The 25,491-nt window shown below is 35.5% G+C and overlaps 1 protein-coding gene across 4 annotated transcripts in view; it reads right to left on the bottom strand.

The window, feature by feature from the left end:
* The window catches only part of LOC139959147 (protein O-glucosyltransferase 2-like), a 55,410-nt gene that overhangs the window by 21,731 nt on the left and 8,188 nt on the right, over positions 1-25,491 (bottom strand). For all 4 annotated transcript variants that reach the window (XM_071956745.1, XM_071956756.1, XM_071956750.1 and 1 more), the window contains exon 4: positions 13,852-14,060. In XM_071956745.1, coding sequence (XP_071812846.1) covers positions 13,852-14,060 — 209 coding nt within the window. The remainder of the gene's footprint in view (positions 1-13,851; positions 14,061-25,491) is intronic.

Genomic DNA, 25,491 nt, shown 5'->3' on the forward strand with positions numbered 1-25,491 from the left:
CAAGACATGTAGACCAGTACTGTATCACTTTAAAGAAGTAATCAGATACCTTATAAGTTTGAAAAAGATTATTCCTGTTCCTACATTAGCAATCAGTTATGGGAATAGTTAAGATATTCTACTCCTTCTGTCTAGACAGCATGACCTATAAGCAGTTACATGTATCATCTAATGTCAGGAAGTTCTTGATGAATAAAGATCTGCTGAAGCCTGTGCAAGAAATACAGCTGGCAGCCATCATAAACAGGAGATATTGAAGATGGGGGGGGGAGGACATTTCCCATCAGATGAGGTGGTACACACAGGTCAATTAGCTGGCTGGCCTGGCTTGATTATTTACTGTATTTATTACAGTCATTCAGAGAAATAATAAGGACAAATAAATATGACAAAGTCATATTTTAAGCACAAAAATTGATTAAAATTAGAGCAAGCGTGACATTTTTTTCTTCTGGGGTGGAATCATATCACACATAAATTGGATAAAGTATAATTGATAATTAATTATGGGCACAGAAGATATTTGTTCATATTAACACAAGATATGGAAGAATGTTGAAATGTTACAAATGTTTTCTTGTATTCTTGTGTTGTTGTGTTGTTGAGATGTGAGGTGTAAAATATTGTTGTCAAGCCTGTCACATGTGTGGATGATTACAAAGGAACCTAAGAGACTGGTCTTTCAAACCACAATTCAAAATAGTGTCTACGGTATATCCAATCTGTAATAATAATAATAATAAATGATACATATATAGCGCCAAATCAGTAGGCAAAAGTCACTGCTCAAGGCGCTTGTACATACCTGCAGTACTACAGACAGTAAGCAATTCTAACAGGGCGGGAACCGTTCCATAAAAACGGCTAGAAAATCCCTCCCTTTTCAAAAGAAGAATACTTATCGGGCTGTGCCCGCTTAGTGGATGGAAAAACTAAAATCCTAGGTTCCAATCCGTACGAAAATCACTGAGAAAATCCAGACAGACAAAATTGTGAAATGTTGGCACTTTGGATCCAAAATGAGAAGGGCAATGACCGGGGGAGCCGGTCATAGAGGGCGCAGGGTTTTAAAAGGTTACCAGGACATTCTAGGCACCTTAGAACAAGGGTGCTAAGGTTGTGGGGAGACAGGTAAGCGAAAAGTGAAGTAAATTAAAGGAAAAGCACCCCACCACCCCTTTGTATGTGAATTAACATGCACAGTTCACACCAAAAAAATCCTTTTTCTAAGACTGACCGAATCAAATTGTCTGATTTCATAATATTATACTTCACTGCCAGGTACATGAAAGCAATTGTTGTGTTGAGATTTAGGTAATGTTAAACCAGTCACACCTGTGATAATAATTAAGCAAAACCAATTAAGAAAGTCAATAACACAAAACAATACAGCTGGGTTCAGGATTAGGAATGCAGATCTAAATATATATATATATAGATATATATATATATATATATAAATATGTATATATATATATATATATTTATATATATATATATTTATATATTTATATATATATATATATATATATATATATATATTTATATATATATATATATATATATATATATATATATATATATATATATATATATATATATATATATATATATATATATATATATATAATATATATATATAGGCTTTTAATATGAATGAGGGAGTAGTAGTATAAATTGATTTAACACAAGCATTGAAACTAGGTCAACCTTACCTATATATTTATATTAAAGCATTCTATAACGTCAATTGATTAACATTAAATTTCAGAGTCTATATCCTTTATTTCAATGTGCTTTCTATTTTGTAACTGAATTTGTTAAAATATCAATATATATAGGCACATATAAGCTAATATAAGCTTCTTTAAGCATAGTATGGATATACCAAATTGTTAGTTACACTTCCATATATTTCTCTAGTGATTGCATGCCTCCACAACAATATATGTTAGATGGAATTCAGCACACAGCAAGAGTTTTGTCTAAAATATTAGCTTACAATAAGAATATGATAACAAAAAGGAACAGATTTTTGCCCCAATCAATCAAAACATGTATTCAAACCTAGCTTCAAACATTTACCTAAATTCCTTCATGTTGTTTCCATCGATCATGACTATGAATAAAACTAGTTTTACAAGTCACAGACAAGTGACATACTTTGTTATAATACCATCAGTGTCAAACAAAGACTGAAGGCCTCATTCTAACTACCGACTGCTGGGAATTGGAGGTAAGATATCACATCATGCTCAATGCTGCTGGGTTAGTATACGGTGGGCGGTCATATGCAGTCAATGGCCACCCCATTACTTCGCCCTGGAATTTCTTTTTCATCAACGATGGTATAAAAAGTGCCTGTACTTGGCTGAGATGAAGATTAAAATGTTCTTATGGAACATGGATGTCGGTGAATTTAGTTTACTGTATCTCTTGAAAGTTCCAATGAGGATTGTGCAGCGATATAGAATGTAATTATCGATGACCTACTGTACTGTATGCTGTGTAGACTTAATCCGATATCACATCGCAAAATGTTATAGCAAAGTTATCAGTTTGCTAGACAAGTGTGCAGATGTATAAACACTGAACAGTAGTTTAGTCGAATCCATAGAAACCAGTTTATAAGTGACAAACTTCAATGCCTGCAAAGCTGCTGCACAAACTTTGAATACTATATAATATCCTGCTATTAGAACCCCTTAAATCATGAATACCATTGGTTGATGATATGCATTATAACACTAGGGTATGTATGCTATCACAGTATACTGTATATCATGACAGTAATTAAGTCTACAGCATGTCAAAGAAGTCTCTCTCGTCAAAGAGGTCATAGCTCCATCCTTTCATCAATTAATTATGCATTACTTGATCAACTAATGTATCCATTATCTGATTAATAAGCACAATTTTACAATCATTATTATTTAATTTTTTAGTCATATTCAATATGACAAATCTCTACTGTTAATACAGATACATCAAAAGCTTAATCGTGTCCACAACAATTGATTTTAGAGCATTCACAGATTAATTAAAAAAGTAAATTCATCTAATATTCTCTTAAGATCAAAATAATGGAGGTAATAGCTCTGTCCTTTCATTAATTAACTGATTATTAATCATTTGTTGAATTAGTGTATTCATTAAATTGATTAATTAGCAAATTTTTAAGCAATATTCAAGATGACAATTCTGTAGAACTGCTCCAATTGAAACAATCTAACCTGAATACTTTTCACAATGTTCAATCGCTTTAAAGGATATTCAATTTCAGAGACTAATTACAAAGTAAATTAATTAAACACTCCAAAGTAACTGAAATGAAGACGGAGTTACAGACAATGGCCGATTCATTTACCAAGAAGGTTATTCGGCTAATAAATGGAGGCCACCCACACCTTGAACTTCCTGTCAATCCACAAATATATATTTATAGATCAAAGTCTTATTATTTTAATCATGTATGAATAGCACGAAATGTTCCAATTGGTTTCAAGTACATTTCAAAATTCAAACACCATCTGTCACCACTCGATTGTGTGCATTTTCCCATTTATGTTATCTTTATGGAATGTTGGAGGCCGATGACAGAGCTAGCTTGTCCACAGATCTGCTGAGAATGTCTCAGACTACTTAAATACATTAATGTGAACAATGGCAAATCATCCGCAAACATTAAAAACAAACTGGAAAAGAGCAAAGAAGATTCCTGCTAAACAGGATTCAACCCAGTGAAGTCAGGGTCATAGGTCACAAGCCCCAGCTAGCTGCACTCGGTAGAGTCTCTACCAATGTCTTGAAATGTTTCACAAACTATCATTTTACAAGAACTTGTCAATAATTGACCTATGTAATTGAATGGCCACGAGAAACAAAACCACACCCTGTATGACGTGCATAGATAGTGAACTAATTGTCACTGTTATGACAATACAAACCTCAAAACAAATGAGCCAGATTAAAACAATCAACGTTTAAAACTCTTAGAAGTACAATACTCTATATTGCCATGAAAGTCTGCTATCTGATGATAAACTTGATGTATACCTACTGCACCTTTAGTCAATACTGGTTGAGATACGCCCTTCACTTTATAGGCCTATATACAAACGAACAAACACCAATTAACATTCAATCATGTTATACAGTTACATCTTAGAGATCATGATTTAAAACCTTAATTGAGCACTTTTCAATGACACGTATAAACATGCCAAGATAACAACAACGTTTTGATATCTTAACCGTGTTTTGTTCTCGCTGAAGTGTTAATACGTACAGTAGATAATGAAAACGAAGAGCTCTCAAGACACATCTGACTTGCATAGAAATACTTCTGTTTTAAATTACCTCCAAATTTACTGGAAGGAGGGGGTGACTTTAGAGAGGATCTTTGGGGTAAGGGGGGGGGGTAAAGTGCAAGAATGTTACTAGATTTTAGACTATAGGATAGAAACTACAGAGTGCATATATGTACAATAGAGTAGACGGGTGACATAATAAATGATAGTAACATGTATAAATATCACTAGCTATGCATGTTACTCAATGGCAAAATCAATTCATGTGTTACAATTGTTAACATAAACACAAAACACGAGAAATTTCAGCGTATATTTTATGTAGTCTCTTCTGTATACTGTTACTTGTCATTTAGCCTTTGAAGAAGATCCTGCTAGGATCGAACGTCAGGCCAACTTATTTTTACACATTCTATTACACAGGCTCTCTAGTGGATAAGCAGTTTGCTAACAGTTTTATTTCATTTTATGGAGTGCTTGAAGTAATCAGTAGCAAAAGTTCTGATTCTCTTATCCTTCAAAAACTTAACTAAGGTAAAAAACAAACTAAGTGTTAAAGAAAGCTGATTCTAGAGGATGTAAAAATCCTCAGCATTGCTCTCATGTTAGGTTAAGATGAAGATATTCTGCCCATGCCCCCTATCCTCCCCCGCCCCTATCACATGCCATATATCCATCTGTAAATATTAACTTGTGTGCTGCACCGCATATATCTCTGTAATTCATAACAGATGGTCCTGCTGCTGCAGCTAATCTCAAAATTTAACAAACCACAGTGGAATCTTAGCATTTCCACCAAAATTTCTGTCCCTCAGCAGACTGTAACTAAACTAAATTTAAAATCATTAATTCAAAGACAATTCTGGTTATGTGGGTTGGGAACATGTCTGCAGGCTAATTCATGTGGGAAGTCCGTCAATGTTATAACCAATTACATCACTTTATCACAACAACAAAAAGCTGTGAGGTTCATAGCATGTCCCAGAAAACTGAATCTGACTTTAAAAGTTACAGTATATGGCTTTCGACCTGAACTGAAAGACAAATCCTTTATTATGACCGAAGACGCATTGCTCAGGTACCAGTTCACACAGTACATTGTGTAGTTTTACATTTCCGTCAAAAGTCAGGTCAGGTCAGGTATCAGGTACAATTATTACCCGGCCTAGCCCTCTTTTTAAAGCCAATTGTTAACTTTGGTTCATTATAACAATATGAATACAGTACTCATTATCAGACTGGGGTGTAGCACTTTCTCCTTCTCCTCCCCTCCATCCCCCCCCACCCAGAGCTTTCTGCTCATCAGGCCTAGTTTTTGCAGTAGCCCATATATATATGCACTGGTTCGATTAGCTAAACAAGTACAAGAATATGGTCTAGATTAACATTATTTTGATGTTTCAAAATTGGGTTCAGTTTATTTGTCCTAACACAACATAATTCTACATGCAAGGTTCTACTGACATGACCCTATTTTACACACAGCCTATATATATAATCTGTACAGATCGACGGTACATGGGGCATTTCAAACTAATACATGGAGTCAACAAGATTTAGGGAGTGATTGTTGAGAAGGTCACTTCGACAAAACTACAAACAGTGACTTCCTTCCATCAACATGGCCATGGTGTAACCATCTCCCTTGAATATATTAATCATTTCAGCATTTTAGAAACCTACAAAATGAACAGTAAGGGAAGGTGCATACATCAAGTAAATACTGCTAAGGTCATACGTGATCACTCTTAACAAATACATACCGGACATACCTGTACCGGGCAGCTTAGAAGGCTAGCAGGGTGGGGAGGGGGGAGGGAATATACCCGATGGGAGAGAGGAATGAGAAAGGAGGAAAAAAGAAGATGAGGGACCATTAGGGTATAGGGTGAAGGGCAAATGAACACCTTACCTACAATGATTCATGATAAAGTTTAGCTGTGACCTTTGTTGACTTGCCCTTGAGAGATATACTTTTGACATACTGTATAGACTTACTATTATAATATATACTATGATAAACTGTGTGATAGGGTAAACTGTGTAATTCTAAAATGCATAACAATTCCTTATAGCTACGTATGGCTAAGTAATTATCATATATAAGCAAGGAGATGTCAACCTCTGAAAAAGACAACATATGTTTATATATTCACATTTGAATATCGTGCAAAAACTATCCTTTAGTAATTCAGATTGTTGACACTCTAAATTAAGCAATGTCACTTGTAGGGTTGACTTTTACATTTAAAGGTAAACATTTACATCTGACTTTGGTGCCATAGATGGCAGATATAGCCACGTAGTCAAGTTAAAAAGCAGACCGAGATAAAAAGTCCCAGAATGCATTGCATTAATGAAATTCAAAACCTGCATGTCCATGCTTGCCTGTGAAAAACTAATTTTCAACCTAAATTTGTGTTAATTATTAGCAGAGAATAGGTAAACTAATCACCAAAGTCAATGTAACAATGACCGGTTCAATAACTTGTAATCTGGTTCAAAAGGCACTATATTTATAGTAAACTCAAAATGTACTTAAAATCTGAGTAAACACAGTTGCTGGGATAAATTGAGCCATCATACATTCCTAGGAAAGATCATATCATTGACAAGATCCATGCAAAGTTATGACTTTCTGTGTGATAATCTTTCTTTCCAACAGTTTTGAGGGCAAAGTTAATGTCACACCCAAAATGATAGTACCTAGATTTATTTAAGATAACACACCAAGAACACTTTAACCATAAATCAATCCTGATGAAATGGTCAGACAATGATGATATTTGTTGGCTATATATCTTGGGAACTGTCAATCATGGATATCGATACTGATTGATTGATATTGATCGGTTCACCAGATCATTACAAGGTCACATGTAAACATTACTTGATTATATTTCTAATTATATTCCCTAGCAACCCTGGACCTTTGAACGATCCCACTGATAATTATTTTATTCTAACTCTGAATGTTATCATTATGATTCCAGTACAGTAATTCAGTTATAGCATTGTTAAGTGAGACCCTTGCCACTGTCAAATGCACTGGAATCATGCTTTAACCCTTAGTGTCAGGGGAGGGGGAGGGGGAAGGGGGAGGGGCAAACCTCATCGAGCCATGCCAAGAAGCATGGCTCCTGCAGGTTTGCAAAACATTTTTTAAACCAAAATAAAGACTATTCTCCAAATTGAGAAATCCAAAATTCCTGAAAAATAGTCCACTAAAGCTTCTAATGCGCCAAATAAGTATTGTTACAGTACACCCTACTGTACATTAAGGGTCAAAGGTCAAAATATATGCTATCAAATTGTCCCATGGGAGGGACAATGGGGCCTCATAACTTAAAAAAAAGTTTTCTATGAGTGAAACTGATTGGCTTTCTACAACATTTTGGCAGGCAAACTGACAACCTTTCAAATTTCGGTGTACTTTCTGTGGTGAAATGGAAAGTTAATACTTACTGTTTGACATTGGTATCTGACAACTCAAGTGACATTGAAACTGTATTTAGATATTGGTAGATATGATCTGACTGACATAATTAAACTTTTCCACTCACTTCTCTGTTTGCTGTTTCTTCATTGGCCTTATATGTGTCTATTATACTTAAATGCAGATTTTTCCTGTCAAATGCCTCCATGTTAAATGACAATTAACTTTGACTAATTTACATGATTTTTGTTTCTGATAGATGATGATAATTATAGTTTTACTGGAGGTCTGCAATATTCTACCCAACATTTATATTGCTAAAAGTTTAAAAGTTTTCTTCTACAGAAGATGCACCTTCCAATTCTATTCAAATAAAGCCAGTCGCACACTGCCTCCGAACGGACAGACGGACGGACTCATCTACTCCATTGTCATAGCCTCATAGGGACCTAGTCTTTTACCATTCTCAAGACCCCTTTATAGTCTGATGAGGTCTGTTTTCTGTTAACGACCTTTATTAGTTTTACAATTAATACACTGCAATGATGTAGTGTTATGCCAATGTCACAAATAGTGTCAAAGCTATTCAAAGTAAAAAAAACAAAATTAAATTTTCTGATTAGTGAAGCAAAAGTCTTCATAAATAGTGTAAGTAGAAAACAAAAATAAATAAATAATAATAATCATAAATAAAAATTGGAAATTTTCAAATTTCTTATTTCAACTGTGTTTGATACTTTTAGTACTATGAAAAGTGAACCCACCACTGGTGATAAAATGCTGAGAACTGAGTTGGATTCATTCATTTATTATATACTTGATGAAACAACTCGAGAGGGAGGAGGGTGGTATAGTGTGATCCTGATCAGATGCAAGCCGACCTTTGGTTTGAAAACTTTTCAACTGCAATCTTAAAAGAATAGTCCAGGTCATTTCACCTTAGATTGGATAGGGTTACTAGTTTGTCTAAAGGGGATGTGAAGTTTATAAAATACCAATACCTATGGCACATTCACATGTTGGATGCATCCAATTGTGGAGTATAAAATTAGACGTAAATTTTAAAGGAAAACAAAACATTATTAATCATTGTGCTACAATGACATCACATCTGTTTGCTCCAAGTTCACTTTTGGTACGAAAGGAGGCAACTTCAACTGTCAATATCTCAAAAAAGGTACATAGGAATTGAATGCAAATTTCACTAGAATGCTCAGATTATGTTCCTCTTTAACATATCAAAATGAAAATTTTGACCTGGACTATTCTTTAAAACAGTTGCTTCAAGAGCCTCATAAATGTATGCTGATGTAAGCTATAATTGGACCAGTAAAGGGAAGTCTGTATACTCTACCTCATAATCATGTGGATGTTCTCACTTCAGATGAGTAACCGTTTAACCTCGTATATTTGTGCACAAGAGGAAAGGGGGTTAATATGGAAACAACTTCCTGACATCTCAAGTGCATGGAAACTCACTTTTTCTGATTAATATAGACTGAATAGAAGTATTCTTGTACCTCCTTAGCTCCTATGATGACAGCAGTCATATAGGAGGTTAAACTGTTACTCTCCAGGAGTGGCAACTACCAGTCGGATCCCGGTTGTCAGCGAACCGTGCTTTAATATGGTCCAATCAAAATGTATGCATTAGAACTGTTCTCCTGTAAGTAATGTATTATAAGTGTAAAAGCCTTCTTTGGTCGTATTGCATGCTCGGCCATAAAGATGGTGTATATATAGTTAACTGGATTTATAGTTGCACATTGGACTATTGCCCCAATACGCAAAATCCTTCCTTTTGGGAAGGGAATTAGCATCCATCACCTAGGATCGGGGTCAATGAATGTCCAAAATACTTTGTCATCTGTTAATGTTTGGCTCAGATTGGATGACCTATGGGAAAAGATGATGATTTGCCATGTGGTTATACAATATAAGCCATTGCTTTAGATAGGTTAACTGCTGTGTACATGCTCAAATCCACAAAGCAGCATCATGCATAATGCATATAAGTCACCTACATACCCATGCACAGTGCATTAAATGCACAGCCTACTGTACTGTAGGAATATATACAGTATATCACAAAAACAGCATAGCTGATTGGCTGACAGTGGTACCAACTTGCTGTCAAAGCAATCTCAATACTGACAATTACATGTTGATAAACAAACTTGATATGAAACTTTCTAAATGTGCAACTATTAACTTTGTATCTGTTTTGATAAAGGCCAAGATGTCTCTCTACCAAAGGTAGGATATTTTGAAAGTTTTTCTATTGGGAGGAAATTACATGTGTAAACATTGTAATAATCATCTTAAGCTACAGTAGGTAGATAGGAGGAGCACATACTGTATGTATAGGAGACGGACCTGTAAGAGTGCTCTAAATTTATGTAATTCATAACATATTTATGTTGGACATCACCTATCTCCTCACACAATTAATGGCTGTACTATACACCGTCTGAGAGATACACGTACAAAAAATTATGGTAACTTGTGATGTTGAATGGGGTGCCTTTGCCTACCTCAGTTTTTGAGAAAGCAGTCAGATGCTGGGGTATACATTTTGGTCCGTCAGATGGGGACGTTAATTGGCGGTCCCGGGAGAAGTTATGTGAGCCAATTCACACCCCGACCTCGTTATCTGAACATTTATCAAAAAGAGAAGGCTTGTAGTAAGCCGGTGTTCATCCACAATCTAACACTGATAGGGTCTCAAATAAGCTAATGTAAGGCTTCATTATCCTTGGGTCTCTAAACTAAAACTTAAATTACAATTTTTCCTTGTACTGCAACAAAAACTGCACGTAAATTTCCCACTGGGTGAGAGGAAGGACTTTGCCAACAATCCCATGACAATTAACAGTCCTTTGTCGTTTCCATGTTTCATGAACTGGAAATTAATACGTTTCGCTTAAATATAGACACAATTTGACCCAGAATAAGTCTTAAAACCTAATACATCACTTGAATTACTGTCACATGTACTGAGTTCTACTGAAACTACCACTGTTAATTGGTCCTTTTCCAACTTAGGCGACAAATTTAATCAATGAACCGCAAAGAGAGAGAGTATATTCCCCAAATTTGACAGGAGGAAGGGAATTGAAAAGCAGTTGGAATCTCACAATTTAACTGTAGCACGTACTGCACACCACACACACGTACACGCCGATTGGAGGGGAAAAACTTTGATTTTTGGACTCGGAAATGCGTCTATCCCAAAATTAGAATAACATCCTATAAGTATTTCCTGAATTATCAGCATTTAACAGTTACTATGTACATATGTGTATTAGCAACCAATACAATATATATATTTATATATTTATATATATATATATATATATATATATATTTATATATATATATATATATATATATATATATATATATATATATATATATATATATATATATATATATAGTCAACTATTATATGTAAATTGAAAATGCTTAAAAAACACCCCTGTGCTCTGTACGATTCCATTGCAAACTCAAATTACAGATTTATCTTGAGAACTTTTTAACAAGGTTCCTCACGACGAAGAAAATTTGTTTTGAAAGAGAATCGTCAAAATCAACCTACAGGAGATTCGTGCCAGCTTATAAATCTGAAGCCTAAACATACCTTCTGATTGGTTCTTTTAAAATATTCATCCAAATATGCACATTTCCTGAAGGAGCCTCAAGTTGCCGACATTTAATTACATGTTTTCTGGTATGGTCCGATGGTTTATGCAAATAAGGTTATGCAAATTTATGCATATAAGACTTGTAATAATTTCCTTATGCTGCTAATTTCTTGAAGTTCTCAGAGACTGTTTTGGGTCAAAGTGAAATGGAAAATGACAAATTTATGGAGACAAGCTTTTAGTACTGTACACAATAAAACAGATTTGAAATTTAACAATCTTCAGCTTGTCCCAGACCTCTTAATTTTACTTGAGTAAAACCGTCATAATTAAGCTTCTTTCTCATCCCAGGGATGAGTGACATTTTCATTTCATAACATACGGCAAGCTGTGTATACCACGTAAAGTATGAGTTATAAAATTTATGCATGGACACAATGCATATATAGGAATATTTAGCTTATAATGTCAGCCAAACACAAAAACTTAATATGGTCTAGTTGTACTGAAAGAACCTGAAGTTAGGAGAGATGACCAAGATTTCCGTAATACCAATTGTCTATTGGTGAGAAAGTTGAGCAAAATGCTTGTATCCAAACTGCACCACCATTACAATAAAAGTCAATACTCTTTACGGCACCTTTGTACATAAAATGTTGAATGAACAAGTAACTGCCACAATAACCTACAGTATATTAATCCATATTATCTCCATTTGGTTGAAACATATTCATAAATTTTAATTAGAATCTATATAAATTTTATATTGAAACATTATTAATGACACACATACTGAAGATGTGCAAAGAAAGAGGGTGGAAATTAAGGTAGGTAAGTCTCAATGGCTAATCTACCTAAAATTAGGTATGGGTTTGATTTCAATACTGCAAGGGTTTGACACTATACAAGTTACTGTTTAAAAGTAAAATCCTTGCAAACACAACCACCTTTTCACCATGCAGGTTTTCAATTCACTTTTTCACTTCAAGTCTGTCCTCTCCTTAAATGCTATCGGTATCGACCGATGAGCTATATACACTGTGTGGGAAAAAGTGTTTGATATGCTCTAATTTTAATTAGAATCTATATAAATTTTATATTGAAACATTATTAATGACACACATACTGAAGATGTGCAAAGAAAGAGGGTGGAAATTAAGGTAGGTAAGTCTCAATGGCTAATCTACCTAAAATTAGGTATGGGTTTGATTTCAATACTGCAAGGGTTTGACACTATACAAGTTACTGTTTAAAAGTAAAATCCTTGCAAACACAACCACCTTTTCACCATGCAGGTTTTCAATTCACTTTTTCACTTCAAGTCTGTCCTCTCCTTAAATGCTATCGGTATCGACCGATGAGCTATATACACTGTGTGGGAAAAAGTGTTTGATATGCTCTAACCCACAGAACTGTTTTGGTGATTAAAGAGGCATTTCCGCAGCACGAAAGCAATTAGACGGATGCTCCACTGTGACATCATTTCCTGTCACAATAGTTTGTAAATTAAAACACATGTACCACCATGAAATATTGTCACGAACATCCCAAACTGTCTAGGTAGAAAACATGGGTAAAGAACTGCATTAACCTAGCCAACGGTTCATGTTGCCATCATTTTAAATATATATATACGATAGCCACATATTGGATTTCAAATTGACATTTGATTCATTAACAGCTTCCAATATTTCCTCTGTTAAAGTCATTGAAGTGCATAGTCAACATAAGAGCCAATAACCCAGGTAAAGTAATTGTAGCAGGTGTTAATATTACATATAAGGTTTACCTTTGCATTAAACTCCCATTAAAGAGAGACATTAAAAGAGACCATTGAAGTAATGGATCAAGTTGATTGACATCCAATCATAAACTGGGTACATGCAGGCTCTACGTATGTACTGTAGTTCAATAGAACAAGCAACATTATACAAAATCTGCACAAAATGTAAATACAGGCCTAACTACTGTACACATCTATAGCACACCTGCAGATGTCATATTTAATGTGATTACTTTTAAAGAAATAGAAGAAAAAAGTGTCTACAAAAAACGAAGAAGAAGGAACACAATGTTATGTTCAGAATGCGTGGAAATGTCATATGGAAGTTTTCATTGTAACACAGGAAACAATAAGGGTGGGGGAGGGTGGGGGAGGGAGGGGGAGGGGTGAAATTAGCGTATTAGTTTTGAATTAGATAAAATAGTGCAATGGTACTGTGGAGACAGGTAAAAGAGGGCAATGAATATGCAGATTTCCTTTGGTAGCAAAATGCTTTTAACCCAGATTATGTTGAGCTAACAAATAACTTTGTTACAACCTTAACGCATCATTTTTCACCTGATCATGATAGAATAAAAAAAATGGAATCCAATTCACTCTAGCAAGTAGAGTGCGAAGGTTGTGGGCAGACAGGTATAACCAAGGAATCAGGCAAAGTCTTTACAGAACTGTACTTACTCTGTTATTAATTATACTGTAATGACAAAGGCTATGGTGCTCAGCAAATCTCTCGATGGCCTCTTGTACAAGTCGATCCAGATCTATTGTTGGGAATGGTGCGAAGTCTCGTTGGATCTGGTTTGGAACTTCACCCGGGCATCTCATGTTTGTCAGCCATTCCGAAGGCTCTTGTTCTGGGCAGAAACAATTCTCTGCATAGACTGGAGCTAAATAAATAAACCAAAACAAAAATGACACCAGTGGACATTAACATTTTAGATAATAGAAGAAAGAATGTTAATAAAAATAGAACCAAAAGAAACTCAATAAAATTCAGTTCACATTTACATTTGTCTTCACATTTACGTTGGTCGTCATTTTGCGTTTAAATGCATATGAGGAGATCATGAGATAATTGTCATCATGTATTTTAGAAAAAGAAGCACACTGAATTATAGCAGACAACTTGAGCTGGTGACATGCGCAAATCCTCACCTCTCCGGTACCCCACCCTTCCGCCCATCTGCCCCTCCCCTTCCGACCCTCAACCATCACACATTTCTGTGTTTGTCTGTGATAAGACATGCAGGGAACCTTGGCGGATACAATTAAGCTGTCAGTTTTGGTATCTCTGTTAACTGTATGGTAAGTTTGTTCCAGTTTTGAGGTGTTCTAATCCCATACCTGCTTGCAAACCTTTCAAACATATTTTAAAAAGACAAAGGAAAACAACAAAAACAACAACAACACCACAATGCTTCATGAGTGCAATGTCCAGAGTTGAACTGGAGTATCAAGATGACAAAACAACAGGAAACTTCAGTTTGCAATCAAAAGAAAATAAAACTAACAAAATTGATCTCCACTTGACTATGAGCTAGCATTAACCTAAAAAACTATGGCGTATTCTCCTTATCATTAACTTCAAGGTATAATTCGCCCTTTTAACAGACAAAAAAATAACAAGAAACAAGCGTCCAAAGTTGACCAGGTTGTAATGTTCAAATGAAAAACAGGAAGGAGAAAGTGAAGGGTTGAAGTAAATGAGGCCAATCAAGGTATAATAAATGCACAAAAATATCACCACTACTTCCTCGGAAGGGTATTTAATTTTGATGAAAGCTCAATTTGGTATGGAATTTCATATTTCTCCTGCGGTACAAAACTCAAAAAAGAAAATTTCATGCTCTTTAAATTTTCACACTTTTACAACTCTTCATCTTCACTGCTCTGGAACGTCCCTTTAACAGTCTTGATATTAATACACAGATTTTTTTCCACCAAGTCTCCCTCCTCTGCCCCAACCCCTTCTCCATTTCCCCTCCTCCAATTATATCTCTTCTTTCTACAATACTGCAAGAAGGGGGTGTACTGTACTTAGCCAAACTGCAAATATTTAAAAAAAGGTACAGTACATACCCCCTTTAAGGTAAGAAATCAGACACACTTATAAATATAGCCAATGGTTGTAAAAGGGTCACCAGAGGTTTCCACGAAAAGCCATGGGAGCTAAGAAGATGTTGCACCAATAAAAAAAAATCATATACCCTCTTTTTTTGCACAAATTTGCTAAATCCAGGACTATGGGGGATTAAAGTTGTGGATATAGATGTAGATACATATTTTTGAGCTTTTTACAAATCCACATCTTCACTGCTCCCAGAAAATCCCTTTAACAGACTTGACCTAGAAAGTCACAATTGAAGGATATTAATACACTTAATAATTTTCACCTAGCTCCTCTATTGTCCCTCCCCCTCCCCCAGCTCCACATCCCCTCCCCCATATTCATCTCCCCCAATACCTCATCTGTCTACAACACTGCAATAAGGAGTGTACTAAAAACCAATCTACAAGTATTTGTAAAAAAATCACATACGAATAACACACTACTTTAAGGTAATAAATCAACACATTAATACAGCCAATGGATGTAAAGGTTCACAGGAGGTTACATGTTTGACAGCTGTTAAACAGATCTAGTAAATAGCATAGGAGGAAGATGTTACACCAATAAAAACACCCCCTCTTTGTGCACAAATTTGTTCAAGTTCAGGAATTTGGGGGATTAAGGTTGAGGATACAGACCATAGGGAACGAAACAAAAGTTTAACAATAGTTACAAACTGTGCTATCTGTCTTTTGTCAACCAGGTTCATCTTGTTCTGCATTCCTTACATAAAGTAAGGCATACCATATAAGGTCAATTTAGTTTGCAAGGTCACATTACACAATTTATTTTTTATTTTTTATAAAAGACACATATGTTTGCTTGAACAACAAATGTTTTGATACAAATCAGTTGTGCCTCCACTCTTCACTTATTTCCTGCAGATCTTGTAACATCAGTCACTCGGTATATAACTACGCCAGAAAAAGCAAACAGGTGATTTGAGTGTGTGTGGGTGGGTGTATATATGTGTGTCCATGAACAAATCACATAATTTGTTTCAGATCAAAGTTAAACTTCACCAATGCAAGCGTGTAAGTATAAAACTTTGGCTACCGTAAGGAATAAATGCGAAGGAAGAATTCCGATCGAAAAATGCCTGTAGGCACTTAAAATGGTAGAATGAGAAGGAGGGGCAATGACCGGGGAGCTGGTCATGGAGGGTGCACAGTGGTAAAGGGTTACCATGGACATTATAGGCACAGTAGAACGGGTGCTAAGGTTTTGAGGAGACAGGTAAGCAAGGAACGAAGTAAATATTCACAGATTATGAGGAATCTCTTCAATGCTTGTAAGAACTTTCCCATGCCCATACCAACTATGCCACCTACAGTTTAAGCCTTTCAGTGCTATGGTTCTTGTTGCTAAATGTCCTGAATGACCTGAAACAACAATAGCTATATTTATGTGCACAGCATCCCCGTAGCACATTGTAATGATCATCAGCATGACATTGTTAGGAGCTTAAAGAAGCAATCTACTCATCCGCTTAAACCAATGTCAAGGTCCCAGATATTACAATCGATGCCAATTCACATTTTAGACGCATACAATGATACAAAGGCACTGAAAAACTATTTCAAGAAATCGTGTTAATTGCAAAACAGGAGAAATATTTTACGCTATAGTTTTCTATCAAAAATGCCCAAAAACTGATGGATACATGTATCAAAGGGACAGAAAAACATGTTAAAGTACATGATACTGGGATAAAAAAAAAAAAATCTTCTTCAAGGACCTGATAAAACAATTTGCAGACATATTAAGTTTGTTAGCCTTTGTGACTTAAAAAGTGGTAAAACTCAGTTGGGGAACTAAGAAAGGTACCCGTGCACAAGGAGAGGTCAAGAACAGGTTCTCTTCTTCATTTCATGTGGAAATTCCAAAACTTACTGGTTTGGATATTTACGAGTGACGAGCTTACCTGTCTCCTCACAACCTTAGCACCTCATTCTACCGTGCCTATAAAGTCCTGGTAAAATAATAACACTGTGCGCCCTCTATGACCGGACCCCCCCTCGGTCACTCCTCACTACTCATTCTACCATTAAAAGTGTCTTCACGTGAATTTCTTGTGGATATATTTCCCTTGGATTTCGTCTTGGTTTTCTTTAGCGATCGTTGGAAGTTTCTTTCCTCGGATTCTTAGGAGTATTGCAGTCCTTTCCAGCCCGATAAGTATCTTTTTTATTGAAAGGGAGGGATTTGGGGACTGTTTTTATTCTTTTGGGGACTGTAAATGGGGACTTTTTGGGGACTGTAAATATTTAAGTTATCGTACAATGCCTACATGTGTAGAAATTCTATTGGGACTACTGCCACAAGTTTCTCTGACTTGTCAGGTCTAGTTAAAACTCAAACTGACATGTGAAATTGCAAAGCCAAAAAAAAAAAAGAAGCTCGGCTGCATGCATGGATCAGGTCTGTGATCACTGATATATGCTTTTGAGTTCATATTATATTAAAGTTGACTTGCACTCTATTTTTTTTATTTTTTGCAAACTTGAGATGTACAAAATTTTGATTAAATCATGTTCACTTATTTCTCTCAAGACAATAAACATTAGATTTACATATCACTATTTATTCAAAATCTGGCTTATAATTAATACAAATGACACTCTACTAATTAAGCTGCAGATCTACCCATAATCATTTTCTACTCTGCAATTCACCTTAACCTGCAGAAAAATGGGTCCAGTTTTAACTCTATGCTCCCATTGACCTACTTCCAGGTCAAATCCCACTTCCTCCAATTCCTTTCAAATCTACAATTCTTGTAGACCTACACACCTGCTAAATTATCATACTGATTAACATCACTTGGAATCTCGTCAGTTTCAACTTTCAATCCAAACTGCGATGTTTATTTTGGGGCCTGCAGACTTAAGTACCAATTAGTGGGTTCTATCACCTTTCTCAAGCACTTGCTAGGTATAAATTGTTCCCCTTTTCCCTGAATGTGATCCTCCCATTTCCCTATTATTGTTTTCTGCTGTTACCAACTGTGCAGATGGGCTTGGTATTGGTCATCATCATGCAGACTGTATATTGGTGTAGTAAATTTATTCTATGCCAAGCTGTTGAGAATGATAAGTTATTAACGATTAACGGGAAGTTAACCGCTCCTCAAAAACGTCCTAAAAACCCCTCCCTATGCAAAAAAAAGGATACTTACTGTATCAGACTGTACACGATTGGTAGCTACCTCAGTATCCAATAGATGGAAAAACTAAGATCCTAGGTCACAGTTCCTTACAATTCACGTTAAGAAATATCCAGCCAAAAAACACACAATGCTGGCACTTTGGAAGGTAGAATGAGAAGGAAGAGCATTGACCGGAAGGGCCGGTCATAGAGGACGCACAGTGTTTAAAGGTTACCAGTTCATTCTAGGCACGGAAGAACGAGGGTGCTAAGGTTGTGGGGGACAGGTAAGCTTGTCACTCGTAAATATCCAAACCAGTAAGTATTGGGATCAACACCCAGCTGCCACGTTTAGAATTATGTTAAGGTGGGAAACCCTGGTAAGTGTATTAGTAAAGTTAATGATTGGAGATAAATTTCTTTAAATTGAATAATAGAGTTTCAAGGTGATATAGTGACAGGTGTCTGAGTTTTTTGACACCCTCAACTGTTGTTACAAACATGGTTAATTTAAGAAATACTCTAACCAGAATCTGAAAACAAAGGGTGAACAACTCCTGTTAATATGATCTACTTTGTACTGTTGGGGTCAATGTACTCTACTTTACTTCACATCAGAGAATACTGTCACGCTATCGAATATATATATATATCTATATATATATATATAAATATATATATATATATATCTATATATATATATATAAATATATATATATATATATATATATATATATGTATATATATATATATATGTATATGTATGTATATATGTATATATATATATATATATATATATATATATATATAAATATATATATATATATATATATATATATATGTATATATATATTTATAAATAAATATATATGCAGTAGCTACCGTTACTTACTGTATGATTTGATCGTTACGGAGCCAGCGTAAAAATGGGATTTTGTTTTGCTTTTAAAGTTGAAATAATTTTGTTGCTTTATGTGATAGCTGGCCTCCTCTAACTACATTACATACACTACAGTACCACAAATCTACCCATCTCTGCTCCTAACCCCCTCCCGCCCACTTCCCCACACCAATTCTCCCCTCCCAATTAGTAAATTTCAAGCTTGCCATATTACGACAAATCCACTGAACCCAAATCTTTTCAGTACGAAACTATACAGTATAATACGAGAGGCACCTGTAGACAACAGTATGACGATGCCACAAATCAAAACACTTCCAACTAAGACAAGTTAATGAGTTTTCCATGATTATTTCCGTTGAAATACTTTGTATTTAATTCTATTCAAAACATAAACAGGAATTGCGTAATGGAATGCTGATCTGAACAAAATATGATAGGATGACACATTATCTGGTAATGATGTTATCTTTTGATTCTTGTCTACAGGTACCAAGGTATTATAACGGAATGCTATACATGGCTACCACAGTACAGTGTGTGTGTTGCAGATCACACATTGTGGATGGAGCCTAATTGTTAATTAAACCGCACACATACATCCGGTCCTAGTTAGATATACAGTAATGACAGAAACACAGATCTTGTAACTGAATCTGAACCTGAAGGGTAACTTCAATTTGAAAGCTATGCTTAAGTCCCTTGAATGTTTGAGGAGTTATGGAAGTTCAATGAACCTTAACTTGGGCAAACCTGGTAAAGTTTGATTTATGAAGATTGTAAGCTACTGTAGTAGGTCCAGGGACCTTATGGGTGCTTGGTATAAAGTTAAACAGTACACTAAAGCAAGGGGGGGGGGGAGGGAGATAGTGATCTTGTCAGCCACCATGAAAACTTTGTCACAGAGCCACAACTCTTATAGGGGTGCATGTACTACCTTCTTTTTAAAAAAATGAAAATATTACATTATAAAATGAAAATATAACAAAACTGAAAATATTACATCATTATAAAATGAAAATAATACAACAGTATCAAATAAAAATATTTTATTATTATGAATGGAGTGAACAATCAGACAGTTGTACTGTGTATGCCATCTTGCATTAAAATATTGTACTACTGTACTCAATGTAGTGCCTAGCTACAAGTAAGGAACTCCCAAGGTTTATATGTAATTTCATGTTCAGCTGTGTATGGTTCTGTGGACCTTTAATACAGTAGGGTAATATTAAAAACCTTGCAGGCAGCAGATAATTTGCCTGGGGGGCATATCACTTTGCCAACGGGTGCACCACAAACAGATAACACTCGAACAGACATGAGGGAAAGTGAGAACATTAAAAGCCTGAGAATTTAGAGGCAGCATTTCAAATCAGATTGCTGCACGATATATACGTCAAAAGCTCAGATGTTGTCGGTAATTGCAAACTTTTGCCACAGTGCTTTGGTTGTGCACCTCATTGACAAGTTCGGCTACGCAGCAGCCTACATACAGCCTGTAATAAATAGTAAACAGTAAACAGGGATTCTACGTAGAGCTACTGTACTGTACCTGTACAGTACACAGTAGTACTGTAGTTATGTGATACTGTAGTCCTTACACAGAGGCTTCTACATGTATCTTGAATTATGCTCAAAGTTGATAACTTCAAGTTAATACTCAAAGAATTGGGGGGAAAAAAATGCGTAAAAAGCAGTCGAGAATCATATCCTAATGCTTGACCAAAAATTTTAACAAAATTGAGCCTACGGAAGTTCATAAATGTGCTAAAGTGGAAGCATAAAAATTAAAAATTACAGAAAACATAGTACTTACACAATTCACATAAAGTACTGTAAGAAGTTAACAATGGGTAAAAGCTACTGTACTGCATAAACTACCAAGCTATCCATGGCCTTATATATTGTACACCTTGGCTACAGTATATGATCAGGGATTTGGTTACATTGTTTGTAAGAAAATAACCAATTTGAACAGTAATACTATGAAAATACTGTCTGAGAATGTCATCAATTGATCAAATATGGATATAATATTTAACAACCTGTCATCCTATTAATCTTATAGGCCGCTGGCAGGAAGTGCCATCTTGGAAAGATGATTACATACTGACCCATATGTTTAAAGCCCCAAAACACAAGAAAAACAATGATATAATCTCTCTCAGTTAGTGAACCCGCAAAACAAATATGGATCCATTGTACAGGCCTATAATTTCACAACTCTGGTCACTTGCTAAAAGTGCCTAAAAACAAATCTAATGGCCAAAAACCATAGTTCTCACTGGCAAATTTCCAGAACAACAACACAAATGATTTGCTATACAGAGGCTTTTGAGAACAGCCCAATACTATCTGCTGATAAGAGGCTGTAATATATAAGAGGCTTATGTTAAAGGTACAGTATATATGGAAATCATTCAGATTCTTTCACTTACGCCTGGGAATCCACTGACAATGTGTGTATGTCCTTACAATGTGTGTGTCCTTACAGTGTGTATGTCCTTACAATGTGTGTATGTCCTTACAATGTGTGTGTGTTCTTACAGTGTATGTGTGCTTACAATGTGTGTATGTCCTTACAATATGTGTGCCCTAAAAATGTGTGTGTGTCCTTACAATATGTGGCTGTCCTTGCAATGTGTGTGTGTCCTTATAATGTATGTCCTTACAATGTGTGTGTCCTTACAATGTGCATGTCCTTACAATGTGTGTGTCCTTATAATTTGTGAGTGTCCTTACAATGTGTGTATGTCCCTACAATATGTGTATGTCCCTACAATGTGTGTATGTGTCCTAACAATGTATGTTTGTCGTTAGAAATTATGCAGAGAAATAACAAGAACCGTTGTTTAGAACTTCTACTAGCGAACCACGAAATCCACTGGCAGTTAGCAAGTAAATAGCTGGAATTTTGAAGCCTGTCTAAGAATTGTATGAACGATACTAATTAAATTTCAACTTACCAGAGTTTTAATGTATACCATGTCCAATATACCTTCACTACGGTTTAAGACAATGTGTCAATGGCGGGTGCTAGGGGGGCCTGCAGCACAGACCAGCTTCATAGTGATGTGCAGTGTCACACAATTGGCACTGTAGTTTTACACCAAAGGCACCGCATGCTGCAGAGATACTGTATCTACAGTATTATTTAATTCTGACTGCAGCCTTGCTGCAGGAGAGACTGCAGCTGCTGCAGGTTTTAATGCCTTCAACTTCTAGTGTTGAATTCAACACTTCATTTATATTTCATACTTGCTATCAATAAACCCACATTTTGCAACGTAAACTTACTATGTACTTAGAATTGCATTGAACACTTTTGCAGTATTAAAAGTTTTTAGAATTGTACTCAATATTATTCATAGTTTAAACAGTTTGCTAACTGATCCCTTTGGTACTATGTTATGTGCTATTGTTATGTGCTATTTATATGCTTCATACCAGAATTGCACTTTAATACTATTTGTAGGTTTAAAAGTTCCTGGAGTTGTTTCCAAAGTAATTAAAAGTTTTAAACTTATTATTAATTGTACTCAAATACAATTTATAGTTTAAACTTGCTATATAGAAAAATCTAATCTCATTAGATTTCTGAGCCATTTGTTTATTAAGATCATATTGATATAAAGATGAACTATATCCATACATGTTACCTAGAATAGTAGTAGAATGCAGTGCTAAATTTCAATAGTGATTTTAATACAATACATGCACTTATCCTATTCAGAGAATTCTTTTACTGTCCTTGGATATCCAATTTTCTGACAGAAAAAGGCGGTACAGTTTGGCTTAACTTTTTAGGATTTCCGCTCATTCTATGCATCCATCTGCCCACTACCACATGTAGAGATTCCAGAGTGCTAGAGACATACAGTATTTTTATAAGTGCACACACCGTTCTGCTTGATGAGTTACAGATGAGCTCTTCAATGTGTGATTACATCATTGTGGTGTGGACCAGGTAATTGGCAGCCATCTCCTTCAAAGGAAATCCTTAATATCAACAAACATTTATGCATTAACCAGCTCAATTCATCCATCCACAGTTAAGTTCCCATACTTGATAATACAGATTATTACTTGTAGACTTGATGATGTAGAAGCTAAATGTTAGAGTCAGTTGGATAAGTGGTAATGACAGCAGGATTAATACTGTATACCCACTAAGGGGTATAATAATAAGCCAGCCTACACGCTGCTTGTTATGTGCTTATATGAGCATAGGAGAGGAGGGAAGAAAATTGTATACCCACTAATAGGTACAACAATAAACAATCCTACATGAGGATTATTATTAATTTACAACAGTTATACAGTGTAACTCTCACATGTGGATACTGTATCTGTAGGCAAAGTCAACATACAGAGATATACCAAAAGAGCATAGCTGAATTTATGACTTATTTTACTTAAATATCAAATCTGGAACATATGCTACTTCAGATGGGAACACTAAAAATTCTGGCTAAAATAGGACCTACTCTAAGCAAACTCCCATGGATGATAAATTCCTAAGCTTTACAGGGTCGACAGCAAATGGTGTGACTGCATGAGAGCAGGAAATAAAACCAAGGAGATTCTATAAGAATAACGAAGGTGCAGAATTGTCCTCTAAAATGTAAAGATATGACAAGACGGGTGCAAAGGAGATAGCAGATGATGGAATGAGATGAAAAAGAGGAGGAGGAGGAGGAGGAGGGGAAGGTGGCAATTATTTTCCTTCTCCTTTTTAATTTTCCTTTCACTAAGGTGTCAATTCGTTTGTTCTTTCATTCAAGCTTCTCCTAACATGTTAACATCCAATCCTGTCTCTCCTTCTGTCCAAACGCCGGCTTTCAAGCTTTGTTTTATTTCTACATCACGTCCCCTCTTCTGAATTCCAAAGCTAGCATTCAAGCTTTAAGTTTAATTTCTAAATTATTTCACTATCATGGACATATCCCATGTGGGCCATAAACCACATGGGTCATATCCCACATGGGAAAAGTCCAACATGGGACACGAATCTCATGTGGGACATATCCCAGGTGAGATATATCCCATGTGGGATATCCCATAGGGAGCTGCATGAACTATCCAGAACTACTGTACAGTAGTACTGTACAGTAAACTATCTTCCTTTAAAAAAACAAAACAATAATTTTGTATTTGTAGAACTTTGTCATACAAACTTAAGCCATCCATGCAATATAAATTTTTTTGTTCCTTTTTTTGAAAGATTTACCATCCCTTAAGATCATTAATTGTAACTTTAAATCAAAAGTCACCAATTTCCTAAAAATCATGAGAAACATTGAAACATTGCAACTTGTGGAGCATGTATTGCTTCCCTTGGGTGTCAAGTGGAAACCAATACAGGATACATGTGGAATGTTCGCAACTTCCTTTTAAGTCAAATGTAATAACTTTTATTCCAGCTTAATTTCCTGTTTCTTGATAGATTTCTGTGCTAGATCGTTCTGGACCAAGGAATGAATCTCTCGGTCCTCCATTCTTTATCTATTTTTGTGTCATTTTGAATTTTTTTTTATTTTTCTTTGCACGACATAATGTTTCTGTCAAATGGTCTGATTACATGCTGATGTGTGTTTCTATGTATCCAGGTAGACAGAATTAACTTCAAGTCATAGAATATTTGTCATGGACATCATTTTTTTAGGTATTTCCTCAAGACATCTGGCCATGTTAATTGAGATCATAAATAGAAGTGTAACAGAGGATAGAAAGACAGCAAACATCTGTCAGCTTTGTTTGGCAGACAGTTTTGTGATATGATCAAAACTGCCCCAAACAATTCAGAGAAAGCTAATGCTCCATCTGCAAGATATCCTAGTTTAAAAATTATATCTGAGGTCGGCCATTTTTCATACTAACTGTATATGTGACGTGGGACCGCCAAAACGAGGAGAAGCCTTCTAAACAATTCCTTTGTTCTTCTCTTCACATTTCAAAGTTAATTGTCGACAGTAAAGACTAGAAACAATACCATTATTAGGTTATGCAATAAAAAATTCAACATTTGAGACTATGAAATCAAATTTGTAAAACCTATCTTCATGATAGGAACATAAGAATTGTAATAAATTCATAGAGAAAACCTTAAACACTTCATGTGTAGATGGCCTCGATTAATGTCATGCTTATAATACAC

This window comes from Apostichopus japonicus, chromosome 3 (assembly GCF_037975245.1).
Source record: "Apostichopus japonicus isolate 1M-3 chromosome 3, ASM3797524v1, whole genome shotgun sequence".
Classification (NCBI taxonomy): Eukaryota; Metazoa; Echinodermata; class Holothuroidea; order Aspidochirotida; family Stichopodidae; genus Apostichopus; species Apostichopus japonicus.